The sequence below is a fragment of the Capra hircus genome, chromosome 25 (genome assembly GCF_001704415.2).
Source record: "Capra hircus breed San Clemente chromosome 25, ASM170441v1, whole genome shotgun sequence".
NCBI lineage: Eukaryota > Metazoa > Chordata > Mammalia > Artiodactyla > Bovidae > Capra > Capra hircus.
Genome location: NC_030832.1, coordinates 38197049 through 38222095, shown reverse-complemented (window position 1 = coordinate 38222095; position 25047 = coordinate 38197049). Strand labels below are relative to the sequence as shown.

The window sequence follows — 25047 nt, the reverse complement described above, 5'->3', positions numbered from 1 at the left end:
GAGATGAGCACTTGGGTGTTAGATACTTGTAAGTGGAATCCACTTTCCAAAGCTTTGTGACTCTGACAGTCAGCAAGGTCTGAGCTTTGTTTTTTTGTTTAATTGGTGAAATGGACAAAATACTTAGAGAGTCATGGTGAGGACTGAGTGAGAAAGAGTAAAAGGCACAGGGCACAGTGTTTGTGAAGCACAGGGGAGCTGTAAATAATAACGAAGGGACATTGAGCATTTACCATAAGCAGCGTGGAAAGCTTTACTTGTACCAGCTCGTGTGCTCTTCACGTGGTTCCGTAAGGCAGGAGATGGTAGCCTCTTCACAGGTGGGGACCCTGGAGGCCCAGGAGGTCAGGTGCTTGTCCCAGGTTTATACTTGCTGAGTGGGGCTGGACTCATGCGTGTATGTGAGCATGTCCTTCGAACGTGTTTGTTTATACCCATGTGTGCGCGTATATATAGACGAGAATATGCGTGCGTATACATATGGACGCGCGTATATGCACGTGTATTCGTTCTCTCTCCCCCTCCCCCCTCCCCTGGTCGCCATCTGACTTCACTGTCTTCAGACCGCAGTTTCATTTCCTAGTTTGCTTTTAACACCCGTGATGTTCATCTAACTCATATCAACCTAACTGATCAGCTAGAGTTTTAGATTTTAGTGTGGTCAGGCCCCTCATTCTCCAGATGAAGAGACTCAGATCAAACAAGTCTCCGTAGAGGGTGGCAAAGCCAGCCCCGGCAGGCTCCGAAGTGAGCCTTCTCCACAGCGTCCGCTTTTCTAGGCTGAGCAGTAAACGCTGGCATTGAGTTCTCTTGAAGTGGATTTCAGAAGCAGCAGTCAACTTATTTCAAATGATGTTATCATTAAAGCATCTGAAAGTTTTAAAAATTACTAGCAGCTCTCCCAGCATGTTTCTCGAGATGATGGTGACATGTGAATTTGCAACGGAACTATACGTACACAGACCTTACTGGGGGTTTTCTTTTCTTTCTGTGATTAGAATGTGACCTCCTCTCCTCAGTACTCCACGTTCCTGGAGCATATCATCCCTCGGTTCCTTACGTTTCTTCAAGATGGAGAAGTTCAGTTTCTTCAGGAGAAACCAGCCCAGGTAAGCTGTTCCGGAGAAGCATGTCCTGCTGCAGGGGCCCCAGCCCTTGTGAATGAAAACAGCTCGGACACCTACGGCTGCCCTTAGAAGTGAGAGCGGTGCTGTCAGATAAGGGTCCCTTTGCCCAAGGCCATCGCCGCCTCACGTAGATGTCTTGGTTTTATTTCCTCGAGGCCATCTGCCTATTTACCCTCTCCATGCTTGCTGGCCCACGCGCATGCGTGGGCTGCGTGTTGTAGCCGGGTTCACCCGTATATACAAGTGGGGGGAGAATTTCACGACCCCCTGCACGCCTGGTGCCCAGCTCTAGCCTCACACTATCTTCAGTTCCTGTGACTCTGCCCGGTTTTATCTATACCCTGCCTCCTCTTTGCACCTCCCCCGCACACTTTGACCTTGATCATTTTAAAACAGCGGCGTCGTCTTTTTTTTTTTTTCTATAAATGTTTCAGCTTGTATCTCTTAAAAAAGAATTTTAAAAATTACCGCAGCACCAGTGAAGGTGAACTGTGGAATGAAACATTCTTGTGTGGTGACAGCTCGAGATGTCCCTCTGAGCTGCGTTCAGGTTCTTAGCTCTGTAGACAAAATCGCAAAAGCTTGGCACAGCTTGCGATGCAATTAGCGGTTGGGTCCGAGGTACCTGGACAGCTCGTCCCAGGAGCTGCACCGAGATCAGGCAGGGAGACGGCCAGTGAAGTTTCGTTGGTGTTCTGCTCCTTTTGTCTTAAATTCACACCTGCTGCACTCACTCGTGTCCTTCTGCAGGCAGTGGTGACGAGGTATGAAAGAAACTTTGGCTTACTTGGCTTGGGACACAGCTGCAGAAATACAGAAAATGCCAGTTTGGAGTGCGTGTTTTGGACTACGTGTGAATGGTGTGCCGGACTGTTTGTAGGATGGGTTCCACCTTGTAGCTTGGCGGCCCCCAGTGCTGGGTGCAGGCGCGTGGGACGCTTGTGGGATGCAAAACATGATCTTGGAACTCTTGAAAGGGTTTCGTATTTACACCTTTGTTTCTCTTCAACAGCAACTGCGGAAGCTTGTTCTTGAAATAATTCATAGAATACCAACCAACGAGCATCTTCGTCCTCACACAAAAAACGTTTTGTCTGTGATGTTTCGCTTTTTGGAGGTAACATTTGAGAGTTCTCTTTATTTAGCCACTTTGAAAGCTTTTTTCGTACAGTAAAATCCTGTCTGTAAACAACGGTTTCTCTTTCAGGAAAATTCTGTTTCACAAATAGAAATTTTCTTAACTGCCTGTGTTCTCCCACTTTGCCAGCCAGATTACTAAGAAGGATTATTAAGTGAAGATCTTCCTTGGAGTCACTGGGGGCTTGACGCGACATAGTGGGTGGTGGCTGGCAGACTCTGAGCTCAGGGGCCACTGGCCTTGTGCCTCTGTGTTTGTGTGTCAGGCACGGTCGTCATGAAGAGTTGCTCAGATTCTTGGGTTAATCCACGTGGTACTTGCTCAGCCAGCTTCTGGAACCGTTTTCTTGCTGTCCTCAGTCTTGATGTGTTTGGCATTCTGTCGCGCTTCTGGGCCCCTTGGGAAGCTGAGCTCGGGAGGGCGTAGCATTGGTCTCAGGTCTTGGCTCTGCCACGTCAGCCTCATTCCTCTTGCCCTGAGCTTTAGCTGCCTCTGTTACGATGTGGATGACACCCCAACTCTCGTGATGCATGTTGTGTTAGCACAGGGTCCAGTGCACTTGGGGTGCTCAGCTATTATTCTTCTGGCAATCCTTGCAAGCAGGGAGACATGTCTGTTGTTAAGACCTTGGTTTGTAGTGTGACTTGCTGGTTACTCATCTGCTGACTCTGGCAGAAGCTGCCGGTCGGGTACCTTCAGGTGGTCACCAGAGGCCAGGGACGAGTCCTGTCTGGGTCAGCTGTGTTCTGTGGGTTTATCAGCTTTCTGCAAATCACATCTAAGTGGGTTGATGGAGGGTGTATATGCAAAAAATGCTGAGGAAATACTCTTTAATCTTTTTAGTAATTTAAGTTTTCAGTAATATAACTCTTCTAAATGCTTTTTTTTTTTAAGACGGAAAATGAAGAAAACGTTCTTATTTGTCTAAGAATAATTATTGAACTACACAAACAGTTCAGGCCGCCCATCACCCAGGAGGTAAGTGGTTATTCTGATGGCATTTATGAAGTGTACTGACAGATTCCTTCTGCTGTGCGAATTTTTCACTCTGAATTTCCTTTCTTCTTCTTCCCACCTTACGTGTCTGTTTTGTAATTCTACTGTGGATAACATATCACATCCTGATTGTTTCCCTTCGCTTTATATGTATGTGTTTTCCCAATCATAAAGAATGTTTTGTAAAGTTAATTTATAATGGGTATTTAATAATCTTTTACAGTTTTTGATATTTAGGGCATTTCAAAATTTTTATTTCATAACCGTAACCTAGTATTTGTGTACAGATTAAATTACTTTGTAGACTGAGTTTGTAGCAGTAGGACCCCCAGGTCACAGGTGTCACGTCCTGATGCCTCTGAGCTGGGTTGCCCCACTGGTGTCCAGAGGGCTTCAGCAGCCTGTGAACCTCGGTGCAAGGGAGTCTCCCCGGCTCACTCCCTCCAGCTCGTGCTGTTACTAGTTTTTGAAAGACAGGAGGTGGCATTTATTATCATTTTCATTCCTTTGCTCTCCCTGAATTAGAAAGCTTGTTTTCTGTTTATCAGTCTTTGCTGCTTTTTCTTTTTTTGGTCTGTGTGTTCACATTCATTGCCTATTTGTATCTTGAGTCTGGCATTTTTCTTGCCTGTTTCATGAGATCTTATATATGGAGACTATTGATATTTTTCTTACTGTAAGCGTTTTCTGTTTATAAATATCTTTATATTGTCCTTTTTTTTTTTTTTAGATTCATCATTTTTTGGATTTTGTGAAACAGATTTACAAGGAGCTTCCAAAAGTAGTGGTATGCTGTTTTTTATATTATTTTGAATTTATCATTTATATTTATGCCTTCCTTATTCCAAAGGGTTAAAAGAATAATTGGAGGGGTGCTAATTTTACAATGAGAAACGTTTTGTTTAGTCAAAATCTAGGATAATAAATTGTTGCTGTTCAGTTGCTAAGTTGTGTCCAATGCTTGTGGCCCCATGGATTGCAGCATGCCTGGCTCCTCCATCCTTCACCATCTCCCAGATAGCGATTGATAAATTAGCCACTTCAAAAGAGTCCTTTTGGTTTCATTGTTTAAATAGTGCATTTTTACATAAAGCAGTGTATTCTTCTAGAAGTTTTGTATCACAAAAAGGAAAACAAATTGTCCATAATTATCCTTTTACTTGTAAGCAACCATCGACATTGCTGTTTCGAGTTTCACTTTGTGCTTTGTAGAGATGGTTTGCACTCAGCCTTGAAGCTTTTGAGGGAACGGTGTATACTTGCAGCGTTTTTCTGTGTCATTAAAATTTTTCCGTATCTTGAAAGAACTGCTTCTGAGCAGGGCCACCCGTGTTCAAGTGTGTGGAGTGGAAGAGGAGCACCCCTCGCTCCCCGTCCCCCGCCACTGCAAGGACTCGCTGTCACAGTGGGGTGCGTCCCCTAGGGCTCTCCCTTCGGCAGTCATCGTTCTGAGCAGCTGATAATTCTGCCGTATTGGTGTACTCTGACCTTCTCCCTGGTTCCCCCCATTTTTCAATTCCTTGCTACCACCAGTAATGCTGTAGTATAAGATCATTGTGCACAAATGTGTTTGTTTCAGAGTTTCTACTGTAAAGGGTTTTTTAAGCTTGAATTAAAAAAAAATTAACAGATGGTAAAATTGGTTTTTGTTTTCTAAGGATTTTAATCTGCTGCTGCTGCTGCAGTTCAGTTGCTAAGTCATGTCTGACTCTTTGACCCCATGAACTGTAGCCCACCAGGCTCCTCTGTCCTCTGTCTCTTGGAGTTTGCTCAAATTCATGTCCATTGAGTTGGTGACGCTAGTAGTGTATAAAACTTGCATTGCCTTCTAAGTTATCATTGTGTCAGCTACTGTTTTGATCAAAGAGCTATTTTTCATACGAAGCTGTCTTTTTTTAACATGAAGCCCAAATTCCACTGAGGACTGAGGATGCCAGTGAGGTCCTTCCTGGCTTTTTAAAATGTCTCCTGGACTTTGCTTCTGTTGCATATCTGACCTTATTTAGGAGACTGGGAAGTTAATTCAGTAGGGACCAGCTCCCTGGTTTCTTATCACTAGAGAGCTGGGTTGCATCCTGCTTCATTGAGGTAACAGTGTAACGTGGCACCCCTTTCCTCTTCCATCAGCCAGGAAACACTAGTAGAGGGTGCTGTGGGCAAGTCTGTTCTCTGTTGTCGGAGGTGGCGAATGTGTTGTGTATCTTCATGGCCTTGAAGGAAGAGGCCTCCTAGGACTGTGGGGTTGGTGTTCCATACGTGGGCAGGACATTGAGCGTCCCTCGCGCCCCACGTCAGGCGTGTTTTATGAAGAGGAATGTTGTGTTTGACTTTAGAAAAAATGACTTCTCTTCTTTTTCTGTAGAACCGTTACTTTGAGAACCCTCAGGTGATCCCCGAGAACACCATCCCTCCCCCAGAGATGGTCGGAATGATCACGACGATCGCTGTGAAGGTGAACCCTGAGCGTGAGGACAGCGAGACAAGAACAGTACGTGTCTCGGTTGTTTTGCTCCCAGCTTTGCTTTTATCCATGTCTTCTCCCCCAGTGGAGGAAGCCTGAGGTCTTGACTTTTTAGACCCCTAAGCTTTTTAATTTTTTTTTCGTAAAAATTAAACACATGGAGGCGTTTAAAATAAGCAAATAAATGTGTGTGTGCACAAAAGAGCCTCACTGATTGTGCTCTGTAGGTGTGCACGGGAATTGTCGCTCACTATTGATGCAGAGACACTCAAAATCATGGTGGAGTCAGAGCAGCTGACCCTGCAGGGGGCCCTGGTCTGCCCTTAGCTTCCACAGAAGTGAAGTCCCTTTAAACTACAGATAAACCTGTAGTTCGGTGCCTGCCCGTGTGGGCTCTGGGGACAGAAGTTCTAGAATGTAACAGCTCCACCACTTGCATTTTCCCATTGTCGGAAAGTTCACGAACCATGAGTTTTGTGATGGTAACACTGTTGTTTTCTGCAGCCCGTGTGTGAAATCTGTAGCACTGGCCACACAGGGAACATGTGTTGAGTGTGTGCTACAGTTGTGTTTTATGGTGAAGTCAAGAGAATCATCTGTGTGTGTTCCACTGCAGCGTTTTGCAGACTGTTTCAATGTGAGCTGGGATAAATAGGAGACTGCATTTTAGTTTACAAGGAACAAAGCTTTCATTTCTTTGCTCCTCCTGAATTAGAGACCTCTGTTTGTCAGTCTTTGTGTTTCTTTTTTCACTTCCCTTTTCCTATCCATTCATTGTCCATTTGTGTTTTTGAGTCTGATATTTTCCTCACCTATTTTGAGATTTTATGTATTAAAAGACTATTTTTTTCTTATATTTATTATAGTTTTCCTGTTTATAAGTACCTTTGAATAAAACTAGGCACGCACGTACTTCTTACTGTTTTTCTTTGGAAAGTGAGGTGAAAGTGAAAGTCACTCAGTCATGTCCCACTCTTTGCGACGCCATGGCCTATACAGTCCATGGGATTCTTCAGGCCAGAATACTGGAGTGGGTAGCCTTTCCCTTCTCCAGCAGATCTTCCCGACCCAGTAATTGAACTGGGGTTGCGGCGGATTCTTTACCAACTGAACTATCGGGGAAGCCCACAACAGATTAAAAAAAAAAAAATTTTTTTTTTTTTTAAAATTTCTCCAGTGAGTTGAATCTCTGACACATTTTCTTGAGGATTTTACTACACGTGATGACATTGTAAAATATAAAACCCTTTACATCGAATGATAATTCTTGTGCTTTGTTTTCAAAATAATTTTGCTGCTTTCACCACAGATAATTACAGAGACGAGTCAGTGTTTTCCCTTCCCTTTATTTCGACCGGGTGGTGCTCAGCCGTGGGACACATGGGGGCTATATTAGGTGCCAAGGTGGTGACCACAGTCCTCTGTCTTCCTCTCTTCTAGCATTCCATCATTCCCAGAGGATCGCTGTCTTTGAAAGTGTTGGCAGAATTGCCCATCATTGTTGTGTTAATGTATCAGGTATGCGTATTTTCAGTAGCTTCCCGGGTTTAAGGCTTCTCATTTTACGACACTTGACACACCCGCTTTTCTGTGGCGAATAGATGTGTGTGTTACACGTGTGCCGAGCAGTGAATCTCACAGTGTCTTTGCTATGCCAAATTAGTTAGCTCTAAGCAGAGTGAAAAAGCATGAGAATCTGATGTGTTTGCTTTTAGCTCTACAAACTGAACATCCACAATGTCGTTGCGGAATTTGTGCCCCTGATCATGAATACCATTGCAATTCAGGTATCTGCACAAGCCAGGTGAGATTTCTTGGCCAGTGACGTAGCCGACCACCATAGCTCTTTAACCCAAGTGGCACTGTGCTTGCTCTCGTCATCTGTGAAACAGGAAACTTAGATAAAAGTTTGCTTTAGCTTGTATGCGTTTGTGGCTTTCTGAACTTACATTTTGATGCTGATAGTAATGGTTTTCTCATCCCTTGTTTCGGAAAGGTGATGTGCCCCCTCTGTCCTTGGTGTCCTGTAAATTTGAAACTATCGTTAGGGCTTCCTGTCCTGATTTCAGCTCTGAGATGCTCCAGGCTGCCTCGCCGTCAAGCCTGTTTTCTTGCTGCTCCTCTTAGCATGAGGGCTAGGAGGCCCTTTTACCCCATTACCCTTAATCACTGACTGAGCCAGACCCCACGAAGCCTCTCAGCAAAGCGTGTTCTCCGACTTCGCGGCATTCCTTCTCAGACCCTTGCCACTTGTCTCTTGACCTGCGGCCTGTCTGGCTCTGAGTCACTCGAGGGCAGGATCTAAGGGTGGACCCGCTCTGAGAACCCCTGTGGCAGGGGTCTTTCACTGCTCAAATAGGCGCCCGCCTTGGGGAGCAGGCAGGTCGGGCTCCCCTTGACTATTGGGGTTCAGGTTGCGGCTGCTGCCCAAGGGCCTGGCAGAAATGCCTGCTTTATGTCTTTAAGGCCTCTTTATGTTACTCAGAACTGCATAAAAGTGTGGGCACGTTGACTGTTGCTGCTGTGTAGAAAGCAACGTTTTGGGCTTGGTAATTACTGTAGGTGATACAATATCACCTAAAGAACTGACAGCTAATGTTGTTAATTTTATCACTTCTCACTTAGGCAACATAAACTTTACAACAAGGAGCTGTATGCTGATTTCATTGCTGCTCAAATTAAAACGTTGTCATTTTTAGCTTACATCATCAGAATTTACCAGGTAAGTTCACTGACCTCTGTTTTAAATCAAGTTTATTGAGACATAATTTACAAGGAGTAAAAGTCACCTTTTGTGGGTGTAAAGTTCGGTGAATCAACAGATGCATACCTAACCACCAACCAGCAGATCAAAATACCGAACATTTCCATCTTCCGAAAAATTCCTCTTACACGTAGTCGGTCTCGTCCTCCCGCCCCCTGTCCCTGGCAAACACTGGTTTGTCTTCTGTCCCCGTAGTTTTTTGGCTTTTCCAGAATGTCAAAGAGATGACATTTTTATAGTAGTAAAAAAATCTGAAGTAGATGCCCTTTGATATTTTGGTCAGCTTGAGTTATCGTGAATACCTTCCTGAGACGCCTCCGAAAGCAGATGTGACTTGAACTCATTCTGAGCTGATTAAAGGTGTCATTTGTGACTCACGTCGATGGGATGACTGAGTGAAGAATTTTGTTTACCTTCGATGTTCATTTCTCCCTCCTTCCCTGTAACAGGGACCTTGTTGAAAGTTGGAAAGACGCAGAAAATAAAAAGGGCCTCCATGATCCCATTGAACTCCTCCTGTGTCGCCGCCTCTCCCAGCAGGGTGGCAGCGCGCAAACTGACCCGACAAGGCAAATGCTTGTTTGTTAGGCCTGTTACTTTCTGAGGGTCCTCTGAGCCAAATGTAGTCCTGACTGAAATTTTTTTTTGTTTAAAAATTTATAAAACTTGGATTTTTCTCAGCAGCCGCCCACCAGTGTAACTGCGTTGCTTTCCTCTCCCTGGTGCAGGAGTTGGTGACTAAGTACTCTCAGCAAATGGTCAAAGGAATGTTACAGCTGCTTTCAAATTGTCCGGCGGAGACTGCGCACCTCCGGAAGGAGCTGCTGATTGCCGCCAAGCACATCCTCACCACGGAGCTGAGAAACCGTACGTCCGCCCGGCCCCTGCGAGCGAGCGAGCGAGCGAGGGCTGGCCCGTCCCGCCCAGGGTTTCTGGCTCCGTGGGCCTTTCCCTGGTTTATTGCTGCTCTGGCTGTGTTTTCTCTCCTGGGCCTGTGTCTGCCTTCTTCCCTCCCCTCTTTCCCTCTCATCCTCGTTCCTCTCTCTGACTGCCTTCCTGTTTCACCTGCCACCAGGGTTCTTGCTTTAGCTTGTCAACAATTTCTAATTAATGTGACAATCTCCTTAGCCCAGTTTACCGTCTGAGTAGCTCTCAGTATGTCTCTGCCTTCTGACTGCCTATCTTTTGACACTGCAGATAGCCATTTGCTTTTTCTGACTCAGAGCCAGTGAGATTTAAAAGATGAGAGGAAGACTGTTTTCTTTCTCCATGCTGTGAAATGATAAACAGTTTTACATGGAATGTCTTAAAAATCTGTTTGCTGAAGTGACTGAGTTGCGTCTGGGGTGACTAGCTTTCGGTTTTCCTGCCAGCTGAGTAATACTGACTTTGGAGGTGTGGTGGGGAGCTGCTCAGCGGGAGGCTTGTCCTTGCTGAAGTGCTGACGGATTAGAAATCTTTCTCATCTGTGTTAGGTCACCTCCGATCCAGCAGGCAGGGTAGATCTTTCCCAGGCACTCTTCTACGGCCGGGAAGCTTGGTTTCAATCTTGTTAACTCTACAAAGAACAATAGGTTTCTAAGACACTACCCTCCGAAGTTAGGTTAAATGTTAGACTGGTTGAATTCAGCTTTTAGAGGCTGCTGCTTTTTTTTCCTTCCAAACAAGATTTCTGATATTTATTTTGAAGCCCATTGTTAATTTACATAGAGAAGTATCCTTATTTCTCCATGATGACCAACCTTAAGATCTTTAAGAAGGACAACTTAAGGGCAGTGGATAAAGGGACATTTAGAGACTGCCGTCCCCTGGGAGGTTGGTGCCAGCTTTTAAGGACCCTGGACTGACCTGAGTGAAGCACTGGGGCGGGTTCCACACCAGGGACGTGAGGCGCATGGTTCATCTCTGACGCTGATGTGTGTGAGGTGCGTGGCTGGCGTGACCCAGCAAAACCAGCATCTCAGGCTAAAGCATTGTGGGTGCCTCCTCCTCCCCACTTTGCCAAATCTGGGTGGCTCGCTGGTGCAGAGCAGCGCCTGTGAAAGTACTGTAAAGGGACTTGCTGGCCGCCTGGCTTGTTTGGTGACGGAGGCAATGGATGTTTGTGTTCCAGAGTTCATTCCTTGCATGGACAAGCTGTTTGACGAATCCATTCTGATTGGCTCAGGATACACTGCTCGGGAGACTCTCAGGTATGATGGTAAAGCCGGCGCTGGGGCCGGAGATCTGGCACCGTGTCAGGAGCATCTCCACGAGTGTGGGCTATGGGCCTTTTCTCTCCCGTTGGATTGAGAGTTGCAGGAAGTTTCAGAAACGCCTTGGTTTGCTTTATGTGCCTTGGCTGAATCCGAGTCGCTGTCTTGATTTGCACTGTAGGTAGAACTATTTGACTAGTGTTGAGTGTTTTGTTTTGCACGTAGGAAAATGTGACGCATGGCCTGTAAGTTACCAATTGACAGGCTGTGTGTGTTTGAGCAGCAGAGCGCATTCAGGGCAGGGCCCAGCTGTGGGTGGTTCTGCTCAGGCTAACGAGGCGTGACGGTATAAACATGGAGGTGCACTTAGGTGCATGAAGGTAACCATCTTTTTCAACTTAGAAAATTAAGATTTAAGCAGTAAGACAAGACTGGAGCCTCTTAATCCTATAGCTGGGAGGAGGTAACGGGGAACCCGAGACCATGTGCAGCGTGCCCAGGCCAGCCGTTCTGCCGCCGGGGTCCCTGGGGGCGGTGGAGGTGGAGGCCCGCAGACCGGGCCGGGAGACACGCTAGCGGAGGTCTCTGCCCGCAGGCCCCTCGCCTACAGCACGCTGGCCGACCTCGTGCACCACGTCCGCCAGCACCTGCCCCTCAGCGACCTCTCCCTCGCCGTCCAGCTGTTCGCCAAGAACATCGACGACGAGTCCCTGCCCAGCAGCATCCAGACCATGTCCTGCAAGCTCCTGCTGAACCTGGTGGACTGCATCCGCTCCAAGAGCGAGCAGGAGAGCGGCAACGGGCGGGACGTGCTGATGCGGATGCTGGAGGTGCGGCGCCCGGCACCCCCGCACGGCGCGCCTTCACCCCGCCTGGCGCTGTGTGCTCGCCTGAGCGCTCTGCCGGCGGTTCAGGGCCGCCTGGCCGCCAAGCTGGGGCCCCGCTCCCTCATCAACTAGGCCAGGGTCCTGGGGCCGGATGTTGGACCCTCTCTGCTGGCCTGCTCGTCCCCTGCCCGGGACAGCTGTGGGCCGCCTCCTAGGAGTGTCAGGGCTGAGGGAGGCAACCACAGGCGCGCTCAGCACTCTGCTGGCGGGCAGTCCGGAGCAGTGTTTCCTGTGATGCTGTGTAGCCCCGCGCTCCCTTGTCCATGAACATCTCCAGTGAGGTGTCTGGTGCCGGGTCAGGGGTGGATCATGGAGTGGTCCCAGGGCATCGGGCCGATCACCCCCTGCTTCTCCCCCGGGGAAGTTCATCTAGTAACTCGGGAGGGGAAACAGCGACTCCAGCAGGTGGCTTGAGAGTGTGTTCTGTCCTCTGGACAGGTGCTGGGCCTGGTGAAGAGAGTGACTTGCGCCTGCCTTGCACTTTCCCTTCCTGACAGGTGTTTGTTCTCAAGTTCCACACCATCGCGCGGTACCAGCTCTCTGCCATCTTTAAGAAGTGCAAGCCTCAGTCTGAGCTCGGGGCCGTGGAGGCGGCCCTGCCCGGGGTGCCCGCCGCCCCTGCAGCCCCGGGCCCGGCCCCATCCCCAGCCCCTGTCCCCGCCCCTGCCCCGCCACCACCCCCGCCGCCCACCCCCGCCACCCCCGTGACCCCGGCCCCCGTGCCGCCCTTTGAGAAGCAAGGCGAGAAGGACAAGGAGGACAAGCAGACGTTCCAGGTCACGGACTGCCGGAGTCTGGTCAAAACCCTGGTCTGCGGCGTCAAGACCATCACGTGGGGCATAACGTCGTGTAAAGCTCCTGGTGGTAATCCCGCTCCTGAGTCGCTTAGACCATGTTCTTCCCAGAGTCGGTGTTGCTCCCAGTAACTTACCGTGCCCTCTCTCTTCCAGAAGCTCAGTTCATTCCCAACAAGCAGTTACAGCCCAAAGAGACCCAGATTTACATCAAGCTTGTCAAGTACGCAATGCAGGCTTTAGATATTTATCAGGTAAGGCAGCGCCCTCAGGCCAGGCTCCTCTTAGAATTAAGGCGCTAGTGACGGAAGGGGTCTCTCAGTCTGTTGCCGTTTGGGTGGTCCGGAGTATTTCGGCCGGGTTGTGTTTGTTCTCCAGCACAGGGTTGCGTCGATGGTGAGAATTCTCACGTCAGTGCACTCTGAGGGGCAGATGGTATAAAGGGAAAGCAGTAGAAATAAGATTTAATTTTACTGGATTTGTTACTGGTAACAAAGGTTTTGGGGTTTGTTGTTTTTTTTTTTTTTTTTCAAATTTTAGGTGAGAATAGAGAATTTAGAAGATGGGGGTGGGCAGTAGACATTTGATTTCTGATTCTCTTACGTGCACCCCGCTCATCTGGTTGTGTAATGGAATACGTTCAGAGACTCAATTTTGATTCCCGTGGTGTTGTTCCCCTGTGCAAGGTTCAGATAGCAGGAAATGGACAGACATACATCCGAGTAGCAAACTGCCAAACCGTGAGGATGAAGGAAGAGAAGGAGGTGCTGGAGCACTTTGCCGGTGTCTTCACAATGATGAACCCGCTGACATTTAAAGAAATCTTTCAAACTACAGTCCCTTATATGGTGGAAAGAATCTCAAAAAATTACGCTCTTCAGGTATGACACTCCTTTCTTACGTTCTTTCAACATGTGTCGAATACTCGGTATCCCTTTTATTTCTAAGTAACGTGCCTAAGGATAGTGCTTGTAGAGCAAAATTTACAGAGACCTGTTCATTTCAGTCGCTCAGTTGTGTCTGATTCTTTGAGACTCCATGGACTGCAGCACACAAAGCTTCCCTGCCCCTCACCAGCTCCCTGAGCTTGCGCACACTCATGTCCATTGAATCAGTGATGCCATCCCATCAACTCATCCTCTGTCACCCCTTGCCCTCCTGCCTTCAGCCTTTTCCAGCATCAGGGTCTTTTCCAGTGAGTTGGCTCTTGGCATCAGGTGGCCAAAGTATTGGAGCTTCAGCGTCAGTCCTTCAGTGAATATTCAGGACTGATTTTCTTTAGGATTGACTGGTTTGATCTTGCAGTCCAAGGAACCCTCAAGAGTCTCCTCCAACACAGTTCAAAAGCATCAGTTCTTCGGCACTCATCTTTATGGTCCATAAAGAGAACTGTTAGGCCATAGTGAGAAAAAAAAATTGTTTTCAAAAGCTCAGGGTATTTTGGACCAGTTCCCTTCATAGTAGAAATTAAGTATGTGTTAGACATAGGCTCTTGGTACTTGAGAGTGGGGAGGAAATGACAGATTTGAGTTCTTAAAGTGAACTGTTTGTTCCACGCAACACTCAATAAATCGATTTTGATGGCTTTTTTTTCTTTTGGTGGATAATTCACGTCTGGGAGTGTCTGATACAGATTTGATTTTGTGATTCTGAAATGTCGATTGCTTTTGCTTGGAGCCGCTTCGTGGACGGAGCAATGTTTGTCACGTGCGTCTCTCATTCTGACAGATTGTCGCCAATTCCTTCCTGGCAAACCCTACTACCTCTGCTCTCTTTGCTACGATCCTGGTGGAGTACCTCCTGGACCGCCTGCCGGAGATGGGCTCGAACGTCGAGCTCTCCAACCTGTATCTCAAGTTGTTCAAGTTAGTCTTCGGCTCTGTCTCCCTCTTCGCAGCTGAGAATGAACAGATGCTGAAGGTAGAGTCAGACCCAGCCTGCGCGTTGTGTTTGGGGTGGTTTTTTTGTCGTCGTTGTTTCTCAATACTTTTCATCTTGAGCAGAAACCGGAGTGGCTGTTTACATTTTCAAACGCGATAATATTAAATTAATAAATGCTTACAACCAGTTGGAGCCAAGTGTGGAAAACCCTGCAGGTGTTTTAGAGCAGAGCTGCTCCTGGTCGCCTGCCGACCCAGGATGAGCACGTGAGAACTCTCAACTCGCAGGGTTTGTCAGTAGTCTCGGCACCACTGAATTTTCATTTTTGAAGTCATTTCTTACACGAACCACACAAGTAGGGTAGGAGCACATCGTGTTCTTTTTAGAAAGAAAAAAATCGGTGACACGAAAAAATAGAAGAGGAAGGAACATCTGACCTCCCAGACCCGACGAAGAGCGGCTGGCTGTTGAGCAGCTCCCGTCGCACCCGCCTCCTGCCCGGCATGTCGTGTCTGTGTTCATACCTTCTTCCGTTCGGCGCACAGACGCCCCATCTCAGGCCTGTTTTCTCATCTCCCTCTGAATCAAGGACTGCAGCCAGCTTGTGTCCCGGTATTAAGGCCGTCCGGGAGGGGTGTGTTTCCTGACGCACCCCTCTGCGCGACTGATCCTGTGCGTGTTGTGATGTCTCATCAGTTAGTTGATTCCAGCAAATGGCAGAAGCCAATGCATGCTTATGGCAGCCGCCGAAGGCAGCACGTGGAGCAAAAACCTTCTCAAAATTCTCTTCCCCGACAGCAGGGTATTTTAGTTTCTGCAGAAGGCAGTATTGCCAGCTCCGTCTGAAGAGAGATGTTTTCCTGTGGGAGGAAGTTTGAGAATGTAAAGGAGGTCCATTTTCTTCTGAAGTAAATGCAACATAAAGCACCAGTAATTTGTGCTTGTGTGAGACAGTTTCCTCCACTTTTTCAGTTACGTAGTGTTCAGTTACCAACAACCTTGACATTACTTTTGAGTTAGTATAAAAAGACAAACTTTCAGAAAGATGTAAAATATTTGTGTTCTTTGTCCACATAATTTAATATCTTCAAATAATACAATTTTTGCCAACCTCAGGGACAACTATATAAACCAGCAACCAACAAAAAAGAGAATAAAACTTAACAGACAAGTCTAATGATGAGGTGTCTGAATATTGTTGGAGAGGTGTTCAAAGAATAATTTGATAGAATGCTTTGTCTTGAGACTAATAGGGATGACTTATCTGTAAAAGAAATTATGCCATATGCAGTTACGAATGGCTGTGCTGATGGTTTGCAGTTTCCAGTTCACTTTAAATTCGCCTGCAGAAAAACTCACATCAAACTTAGCCTGTCGCGTGTCAAAACTGGGATTTGAAGTACAAGATAAAAAGCTAACCTGTTTTAAGCTATTCACTAAACTTTAAGCTAATAAAATGCTTTTTTGAAGAAAATACTCATGAACAGATTTTCTGATCAAGTCTTCTAAAACGTTCCGATCTCGAATGTCTTTTGAGGCTCTTCCCAACTTGGCGTGTGTAGTATGTGATTGGTAGTGAAGTTTTGGTGCCTTTGGGTTGCTTTTTGTATTTCAATAGTTATTAGGAGACCGGCTTCTTTCGTCTCGTTTGATTATTTAGTCTTGGGGAGGGACTCTTCCCAAGAACTGCAGAGCCAACAGGCCCTCCAGGTCCTGCTGCAAAGTGTCTGTGCAGCATCGCTTACCTACATATTAGTGGTGAGATAGGAACCTAGTAAATGCTTTTTTCACAGCCAAACTGGGTGGAAAGCTACCTGTATTTTTAAGAGAAATTAATTTGAGTCAAATAAAAGTTGGAAAGGTTCTGTTTGGTTTTTCTTTTTGGAAAATTCATCAAGATGACCTTCCCTTCCTCCCTTTGTGCAGTGAACTCTCCTCCCTTTGGAGCCTGTTAACCTGGTTTTCCTCCCTCCCGCAGCCTCACCTGCACAAGATTGTCAACAGCTCCATGGAGCTCGCCCAGACAGCCAAAGAGCCCTACAACTACTTCCTGCTGCTGCGGGCCTTGTTCCGCTCCATTGGGGGCGGGAGCCACGACCTCCTGTATCAGGAATTCCTGCCTCTCCTACCCAACCTCCTGCAAGGTCAGAACAGTGATCCCGGCCGCCGCTGAGTCTTGTGTGCACGCGCGGGTTCTGGCTGACCGTGTTTGCTGGGGTTCCTCCCCTGCACCCGGTCATGGTGAGGGGACGTGTGTGCGTGTGTGTGTGTCTGTCCCTGTGTCTTGAGCTTTAAAGGGGTGGATACGTCTCCCTGCTCAGAATTGATTGCGAGTGGGAAGGTCTTCGTTGACCCTAGTTAGGACGTTTTTGTAGCATTTGCAAAGCAGTTTTAGAGAGGAGAGTAGTAAGGTCAGAGATCTCTAGACTGAAAGAGAACAAAAAGGCAAAAAAACAAGTTATAAAGCTAATATAAGCCCTATATACAATACATAGAAATACATTAAAATACGTGTTTTTGTTTAGTTGCTACGGTGCACAGACAGGATTCTTTCATTCCTGTGCATTAGGAATGCTTTCAAGGCTTACAGCCAAAGGGCAGCTCGAGTCCAATGAATATTCACAGATATGAACTGAGTGGACACACTGTCCTAGGAATGTCTTTTTTTGTTTATTTTTTTGGTAACGGTGAGTTCTTGGCAAGGGATTGAATCTTCTTCTGTATTTTCTTTATAAATTCTTCTGAGAGAAGCCATTTATAGCATAATGTGCCCAGAAGGTACCTGGGAAAGCCTCAAGCATGTTGAAGGCAGTGTTAGTTGCTCAGTCGTGTCTGACTGTGACCCCACGGGATGTCGCCCACCAGGCTCCTCTGTCCTTGGGATTCTCCAGGCGAGAATACTGGAGTGGGTTGCCATGCCCTCCTCCATGTTGAAGGTAACGTGGCCCTAAGTCGCCCGGCAGGTGCTTAAGGAGGCCCGTAGGCGGGCTGTGTTGTCTGTATTTGACCCTGACTCCAGGGCTCCCCCTGGACTGCAGGGGCTTGCTTTGTAGCTCAGTCAGTAAAGAATCTGCCTACAATGCAGGAGACCCGGCTTCGATCCCTGGGTTGGGAAGATCAGCTGGAGAAGGAAATGGCAACCCACTCCAGTATCTTTGCCTGGAAAACCTCATGGACAGAGGAACCTGGTGGATTGCAGTCCATGGGGTGGCAAAGAGTCGGGCACGACTGAGCGACTAACACAAACACACACCAGGCCTCCCCAGCCTGCGCCCTCTGCTCTGACTGGTCTCACAGCCCCGCCTGCAGTCTTCCCAGCCTCCCTTCTCTGCCCACCTGTTTTGTTCAAGCACATCCCCTCCTGGGAGCTGGGCCTGGCCCCTCTCCTTGTCTCCCTTCTCCTTTGGGTTCTGAGTCTGGTGTGAGTGCTGTGTATTGCCTCGCCTCGCAGTCCCTCTTTGTTTAGCCTCAGCTGGCTGGGATGCACCTTGTTTGGGGGGCGCTGTTCCCTGCTTTTCTCTTCCCAGCTGTCTCTCAGGTTCTGTGGACAGGTCCACATCTGATGTTTTTTAGGAGTGGGGCTCGGTAAATACTCGGTTACCCTCCTTAAGAGTGTATGGGGCCGTGAGTTTATAAGAAGGAAGCTCCTCTCATTTACAAAATCAAATGGATTTTTTTTTTTTAAGTTTATTTTAAAGCATAAACATCAGCTGTGGTTTACTGGAAACCTGAAATGACACGCAGGCTTGTAAGCCTCAGACTTGAGGTGAACACGTCACGATGGAGTCTGTTTCTTTCTAGATTGGGCTTATTCACTGGAGAACATGATGTTAAATACCTTGTGTGGCATTAATTAGTCCTTAACGTTAGTTCAGTCCACGTTAAATAATAACTCATCACAACCTAACCTGATTGCACGCAGCCTGCTGTTGTCACATGGTAGACGGACGAGGCCTCGGGTGCAGGTACAGGACAGGTGCAGCAGACGTGACTCCGAGGCATGATTCTGTCTTGAGGCGGGTGCTTGCAGAAAGAGTGGCCGGTTATTCTCTGCGTTACCGAGGTGCACCGGGGCGGCACCGTCCCCCGCGCGCAGGGCTCAGCGAGCTGATGTCCCCACGCAGGGCTCAACATGCTGCAGAGCGGCCTGCACAAGCAGCACATGAAGGACCTGTTCGTGGAGCTGTGCCTGACGGTCCCGGTGCGGCTGAGCTCACTCCTGCCCTACCTGCCCATGCTCATGGACCCCCTGGTGTCGGCGCTCAACGGCTCTCAGACGCTGGTCAGCCAAGGCCTGCGGACGCTGGAGCTGTGTGTGGACAACCTGCAGCCCGACTTCCTGTACGACCACATCCAGCCGGTGCGCGCCGAGCTCATGCAGGTGAGCGCGCGTCCCCGTGCTGCCGACAGAGGGCACCGCGGCCCCGGGACCCACCTCCTTCCCAGGAGCTCGCCTCGCCATGCGCTGGCTGGCACTCTGCTGCGCTGCCGATGGGGCGTTCGCCTGGCCGCGTGAGGCTGCTGGCCTACCAAGTGATGTGGAGAAACACCACGTGCGTCGAGCGGATACTTGTTTCGCAGCATCGCTCCCCTCTCGGAGGGCTCCCGCAGCGTCGCATTCTCGTGAGGTTGATGGCTTGGGCAGGCAGGCGTTACCTGGCTACTGCTGTTTCCAGGGAGACGCGCTCTCTTTCTGGGGGTTCCCGAGTTACACAGTGCAGAGGTGCATGCTTGTTGTAGAGAGAGAGAGCCGTCTGGCCACCCCTGGAGGAAACAGAAAGAAAGGCAGGTTGGAACCCGTGTTGTGTCTCGTGGTTGTTCAAGCTCTGTGTCAGGTGTGGGGTTGTCCCCTCGTGTTTTGCTGATGGTGACGGTTTGTGCTGTGGTTGGTGAATGTTAAAGGTCAGGGCTGACTATTGCTTGCTCACCCACCCCTTTAGCAGAGAGTATTTGGCCCCAGGTCGGGGTCCAAGTGCCAGCTTCTGTGATGGGCATGCAGTCACTCCTGAGATGCAGGATCTCTGGACAGTGGACACAAGATAGTGACCTGTGAGCGCGCCTCAGGCTCCATTTAGAAAGAAGAAGAGGCCGGGTGGGAGCGGCCAAGGCCAGTCATGTGGAGGCCTGGCCAGCGATCAGGACTGTTGGTTCTGGAAGGCTGACCATGGGCCCAGCCTGAGCCTGGGTGAGCACCGAGTGGGGAGAGGAGGCAGGACTGGGCTCGGGGCCTCCTGCCCTTCTGTGAGCAGAACAGGCCGAGGGAGAGACCACTCAGGGCCCCTGCTTGCTTCCCGCCTGGCAGAGGCCTGTCAGCCTGCTGAGTCCCTGTGCAAGAGTGGGAGACTGGACCCCCATTCCCAGGCTGCCTCCTCCCAGGGAGGTGAGCAGACATCCCTCTACTGCGGTGCTCAGGCTTCGGGTAGGCCAACAGGAACAGAAGAGAAACTGGAATTTTGCTTACAGAAGAGTTCAAAGATTTTATATTGATGATCACTAGACGCTAATACCTGGCCTTGTTACAGAGGATGTGTCAGAAAATAGATTTAAATAGTGAGCTGTGGCCGTTTTCAGGATTTATGATGATGTCAGTGAAAAAGTTGGGGAAATCGCAGAGTTTTTTGAAACAGTCAAGGGCCTCTCTGTTCTTTGTACTGACTGTGAGTACGAGGTACCCAGTAACTCGTTTTTCCTGTAATGCCGGTCCCTTCACAATCCCAGTGTTCTCTCTTCACCATCCTTTCTCATATCAGGATTGAAATGTAGAAGAAATTTGTCTATCGTGTTTATAAGTTATAAAACCTAGTAGCAGTAAAAACCTGAGGGCACTCCATCTAATCCAGGGTTAAGGACTTTACCGGCAAATGTGTTTCCTGTCTGCTCCCCCAGCCCGTTGTGAGTATCCATCCAAGCGGTGTGTTCGGCCTCTTGCCTTTGAGCTCTATGCTGTTGACGACTCGCTACCGTTTGTGTTCCAAGAACACGGAAGAACATTTACATGTGTGTTTTCTGTAAAGGCGTTCAGTTTCTCGGAAGGACACACACAAGACTTAACACCGGTCCCCCGGGCAGAGCGCTGTGTGTAGGGGGCCGAGGGGAGGGGTGTCCTCGCCGCATCGTCCCCCAGAACTTTTGGGGAGGGGCATCTTTGCCGCGTCTTCCTCCAGAGCTTTTCAGGAGGGGCGTCTTCCTCCAGAGCTTTTGGGGCGGGGCGTCTTCGCCGCATCGTCCCCCAGAGCTTGTGAGTGGGGCTGGGGGGCCGTGGGCGCACGTTGGCTCGGAGGCTGACAGGCGCGCGCTGGCTTGCAGGCCCTGTGGCGCACCCTGCGTAACCCCGCGGACAGCATCTCGCACGTGGCCTACCGCGTCCTCGGGAAGTTCGGCGGCAGCAACAGGAAGATGCTCAAGGAGTCCCAGAAGTTGCTCTACGTTGTGACCGAAGTTCAGGGCCCCAGCGTCACCGTGGAGTTTTCTGACTGTAAAGCGTCCCTTCAGCTCCCGATGGAGAAGGTAACTGCGCGCCTCTCTGGGAGCGTCTTAAAAAAGAGGCTGCAGGTTCCACTTTAAGATGTTTAATTTCTGTTCAGAAACATGCAAATAGAACCAGTCCCTTTGGGCGGGAGTTTCTTAACCCAAAGAGCAGCAAGGCTTGCTGGGGCCCAGCTCGGCTGGCAAGGGTTTCCGTGACGCCAGGAGGCCAGTGGTGGGGGGCGCTGCCCCTGAGGACCTGCCCCCTGGGCAGGGCCATCCTTCCTGACGGGCAGGGGGTGCCGCCCCGCCCGCCTCAGCCTTGCCCTTCGTCTGCTCTGATGCCCAGCGGGTGTCTCATCAAGGGTGATATAGGACCAGGCTGATCATGTCCCTGTCTCACCCCTCGCCCCTCCCGGGCTCCCGCTTTCCTCCTGGGCTCCCTCCAGGGGCGGCTCTGTCAAAACCAGCAGACGGTGCCCAGCGTGTTGCAGTCACTCAGCTGCTTCTGCCTGACCCTTACTGAGATCTGGCCCCCTCACCTCACTGACCCCCCTCACCTCACTGACCCCTCTGGGCCTCCCACACTCAAGGTCGTACTTGTTACGGTCCGTGTGGTCGCATCCGACTTTCCCCTTTTTATTATAGAATCCGCCCTTGCTGCCTGCATTGCCGCTTTTGATACCTCATCGTTTCAGGGTACTTATCCAGCCATTACCGTAGCGAGCATTTTCGGGAAGGGTTTTACTGCACCCTTCGGCGTGTGTCCGAGTGACGGCCACTTCAGTGAGCTGCACGCCGGCCAGACGCTGAGCTCCATGCAGGCCTGGGCCTGGCCGTGCCCTGTGGCCGGGACCACTCAGCCCTGCCTGAGCGCGGGCTCGCCTCGCCCTGTCCTGTGTATTAGAACTCCACTGTCCATTAGGGAAGTGGACACAGCAGGAGTGTCTGTGATTTTTTTTTGTTTTGAGCCAGACATTGCTGACCGTTTGTGAGGATGGGTGCCCTCTGGGTAGCGTCTCTCTGGAGCCGTTTCTGGGGTCTTCTCTCCATCCACCTGTCCCCCACCTTCTCAAGCACACCCATTATCGCTCCCCTCCCCCAGCCCTGCCCCACAGATGTGTTGCCCTTTTTAATCTCAGCTCCTCATTTCAACCTTTATCGAAGCACTTGCCAAATAAACACTAGTTTCCTTGTAAGAAAATGCAACTACAATTCTGTCTTTACCTTGAAAATGACCGTAGTGAGCACTCTGTGAACCCGGCCAGTCCGCACGTCTCAGGTCATTCCCTTCAGCTGGGGTTCTGTCTGCTTTGGCCCTGTCAGCGCAGGGTCGGCATTAGAATGCAAGCTGTGACTTTCACTTGATCTCTGCATAGACTGAGCAGAGCAAGAAGATCCCTTTAGGAGTTTTTCCCCCAAGCAGCTAAAGCAGGGGAGAAACCGGATAGTGAAGACATGCCTCCCTGGTCCTTGGGATTCCATGCTGCTCCTGGGACCCTTCCCAGCGGGTGGCACATGGGGGCACGTGCAGAAGCGGCAGGGAAGGGCCAGGCCCAGCGCTGCAGGTTTACATGACAGCAGTTGCTTTTGGCATAAGACAGTCCGTCCTTCAGTGGGGAGGGGACGGTGATTGGCTTGGAGGTTATGCTGCTCTGAGTTCCCTCTCCAGTTTCTGCAGAGAGGGGTGAGGTAGGGAGAGGCCTGCGTCTGGAGGGCAGGCCCCATCCCGTCAGTCCCTCCCTGGCTCCTCACACTGGAGGAGACTTCAGTACAGATTAGGCCTTTGATTTCTAAGGACATGGCAACCCACTCCAGTGTTCTTGCCTGGAGAATCCCAGGGACGGGGGAGCCTGGTGGGCTGCCGTCTATGGGGTTGCAGAGAGTCAGACACGACTTAGCAGTAGCAGCAAGCGGCAGCAGCAGTAAGTACCTTTAACATTAGCACCTGAGCCGTTAAAGACTTGGAGTGTTTTTGTGTGTGATCCTGCCTTCCCTGCCTTCTAGTCCACCTGCAGGCTAGGATAAGACATGTATGAAGCTGGGTAGGTTTTCTGAAAAAATGAAGTAAATCCTTTTGGAAGAAATTAGTCAAACCTTAACTGAGACTACTCAGGTTCTAGTTTAATCCAGCAAATTTGCCACAGGAGTCCTGAGCTCACTTAATTTCTGTAATTTCCCATCGGCCTTTGAAGCACAAAATCGGTAAACCCCGCTTCACATTTCAGTTTGAGCCGCATCCGTTGCCTCCTCCGGAGGCATTTGGTGAAATGTTTCATTTGGTGAAACCTGCTCGCCTGTCTGCAGACCCACTGCTGTCTTTAAGGGTAGACGTGCATTGAGCTGCTTCTGGGTGCTGCTCGTGCCTCCAGCAAAGGCTTTTCAGAATCACGATTTCAGCACAAACCCAGTTGCTGTGCTGCTTCGCCACAGGCCATTGAAACGGCTCTAGACTGCCTGAAGAGCGCCAACACCGAGCCCTACTACCGCAGGCAGGCGTGGGAAGTGATCAAGTGCTTCCTGGTGGCGATGATGAGTCTGGAGGACAACAAGCACGCGCTCTACCAGCTCCTGGCCCACCCCAAGTATGCTCTTCGCGGGGACGGGCCGTGGGCCTTGTTTCAGAGCTTTAGGGGTGGGGGTGCCTCCCAGATCTCTCAGTGTCGGAGGTGTGTTCCGTCAGATCAGGTCAGGAAAAGGACACGCTGTCTGCCCAGCCCTGCTTCTCTTTTAGAGAAAATGGGAAGATCTTGGGTGCTTGAGGGTTGATCTCTTTCAGCTGTTGAATGTGCTGCCATTCATTCTGTGATGTCCCTCTGAGTCGTTGACCCGTGCTCACATTAGGGGACAGCACATTTGGTGTCTCTTGACCCGTTGGCTGAAGACGTGCATCGTGAAACTTGTCACGTTAGATTCCACGTGTTGCTGAAATTAAAGCAGAGAAGTCACTCAGGCCCGTGCAGCTGCACATTAGTCCCTTGTGATAGGATCGTCAGCTCTGGACTCGAGTGTGGTGACGGTGAATTTAATTGTTGTCGCACAGCTTTACAGAAAAGACCATCCCCAACGTCATCATATCACATCGCTACAAAGCACAGGACACCCCAGCCCGGAAGACGTTTGAGCAAGCCCTGACCGGGGCGTTCATGTCCGCGGTCATTAAAGATCTGCGGCCCAGCGCCCTGCCCTTCGTGGCCAGCTTGATCCGCCACTACACGATGGTGGCGGTCGCCCAGCAGTGCGGTGAGTGACCCCAGACCAGCCGGGTTGAGGTCTTCAGGGACATCGTGTTTCACAGAAGCTGAGTTTGGCTGATTGGTTTTGGACTGTTGTTTGCTGGTCGTCCACTCATTCCATTGACACACAGAGTTGGTGTTCCAGCAGTAGGTGCTGTATTCGCTTGAAAATTGTCACCTGGTTTTACGTATAAAATATTAACATGGTAGGTTTAACGTTGTGGCCCTTTGTTTTTTGTTTCGGGGGCTGAGTACTTTTGGACCCTCTGCGTGTAGAGGGGTGACTGTGTGTGGTCCTGCCCCCTGCTGGCCCCCTGTCCCCGGTGGGGTTTGCCAGGCCCAGCCTCCATCACCGCTCGCCTGGGTCCCCCAGCCCCTCAGTCTGCTCCTGGACCCTCATCTGTGCCTTTCCCCTGCCTGGCCGCTCCCTACCTCTGCTCCAGGCGTTCCTGGGCTCTGGGTGCCAAAGGACCTATTCTGTTAGTGGTTCCAGTCCATTGAAGACTGGTGGTTTTGTAGAAGGCAGTGGAGATGTCACGGCACCACCCGCTGCTGTTCCTGAACACTCAGCCTCAGTTTTGCAGCCGCTCCCAGACCGGCGCCGGTCGTGGGCATGACCTCTTGAGTAGCACTTTGTGTCCTTGAAACCTTTCACCCTGGTGGACAAGCAGTTTTCTCCCAACACTGCAGAACGCAGGACTCCCCCCCTTTTAAAATTCTTCCTGTCCAAACAGTCAACGCCGTACAGTTGGACACTTAGCTTGTCTCCCAGTGTTTCCCGTCTCAGTCACTCCCACCTCGCCTCGGGCCGGTACCTGCCAGGTGTGAGTTGTTAGTGGTTGCCAGACTCTCCTGTGCAGATTGGGTTTCGAAGCTGGATGCTCTTGCTTTTTCCTCTTGTGTGTCAGGAATGTCCAAAGCATAACCCACAGTCACTCCCACGTTGTGCCTCTTATCCTGGGTAATGAGTTTTTTCAACAAAGAGACGTGATTACGGTTCTCACTTAAAACAAGTCTGTCTTTGAGCTGTGATTGAGAAAATCTGAAAGTTAACACTGTGTGATGGAGTCGGTTACATTATACCTACTTAGTTTATAAATAAT

General features: G+C 49.7%; 1 protein-coding gene across 12 annotated transcripts in view; it reads left to right on the top strand.

The window, feature by feature from the left end:
• TRRAP (transformation/transcription domain associated protein) overlaps positions 1 to 25047 on the top strand; it is an 89580-nt gene that overhangs the window by 6461 nt on the left and 58072 nt on the right. For 9 of the 12 annotated variants that reach the window (XM_018040239.1, XM_018040237.1, XM_018040235.1 and 6 more), the window contains 20 exons: positions 999 to 1109; positions 2140 to 2244; positions 3160 to 3243; positions 3992 to 4048; positions 5624 to 5749; positions 7163 to 7240; positions 7438 to 7526; positions 8348 to 8444; positions 9215 to 9353; positions 10600 to 10678; positions 11277 to 11511; positions 12066 to 12432; positions 12519 to 12616; positions 13049 to 13243; positions 14091 to 14282; positions 16222 to 16387; positions 18368 to 18624; positions 20550 to 20750; positions 23142 to 23293; positions 23752 to 23951. In XM_018040239.1, coding sequence (XP_017895728.1) covers positions 999 to 1109; positions 2140 to 2244; positions 3160 to 3243; positions 3992 to 4048; positions 5624 to 5749; positions 7163 to 7240; positions 7438 to 7526; positions 8348 to 8444; positions 9215 to 9353; positions 10600 to 10678; positions 11277 to 11511; positions 12066 to 12432; positions 12519 to 12616; positions 13049 to 13243; positions 14091 to 14282; positions 16222 to 16387; positions 18368 to 18624; positions 20550 to 20750; positions 23142 to 23293; positions 23752 to 23951 — 3028 coding nt within the window. The remainder of the gene's footprint in view (positions 1 to 998; positions 1110 to 2139; positions 2245 to 3159; positions 3244 to 3991; positions 4049 to 5623; positions 5750 to 7162; positions 7241 to 7437; positions 7527 to 8347; positions 8445 to 9214; positions 9354 to 10599; positions 10679 to 11276; positions 11512 to 12065; positions 12433 to 12518; positions 12617 to 13048; positions 13244 to 14090; positions 14283 to 16221; positions 16388 to 18367; positions 18625 to 20549; positions 20751 to 23141; positions 23294 to 23751; positions 23952 to 25047) is intronic. The other 3 variants (XM_018040232.1, XM_018040238.1, XM_018040231.1) reach the window with 2 other exon arrangements.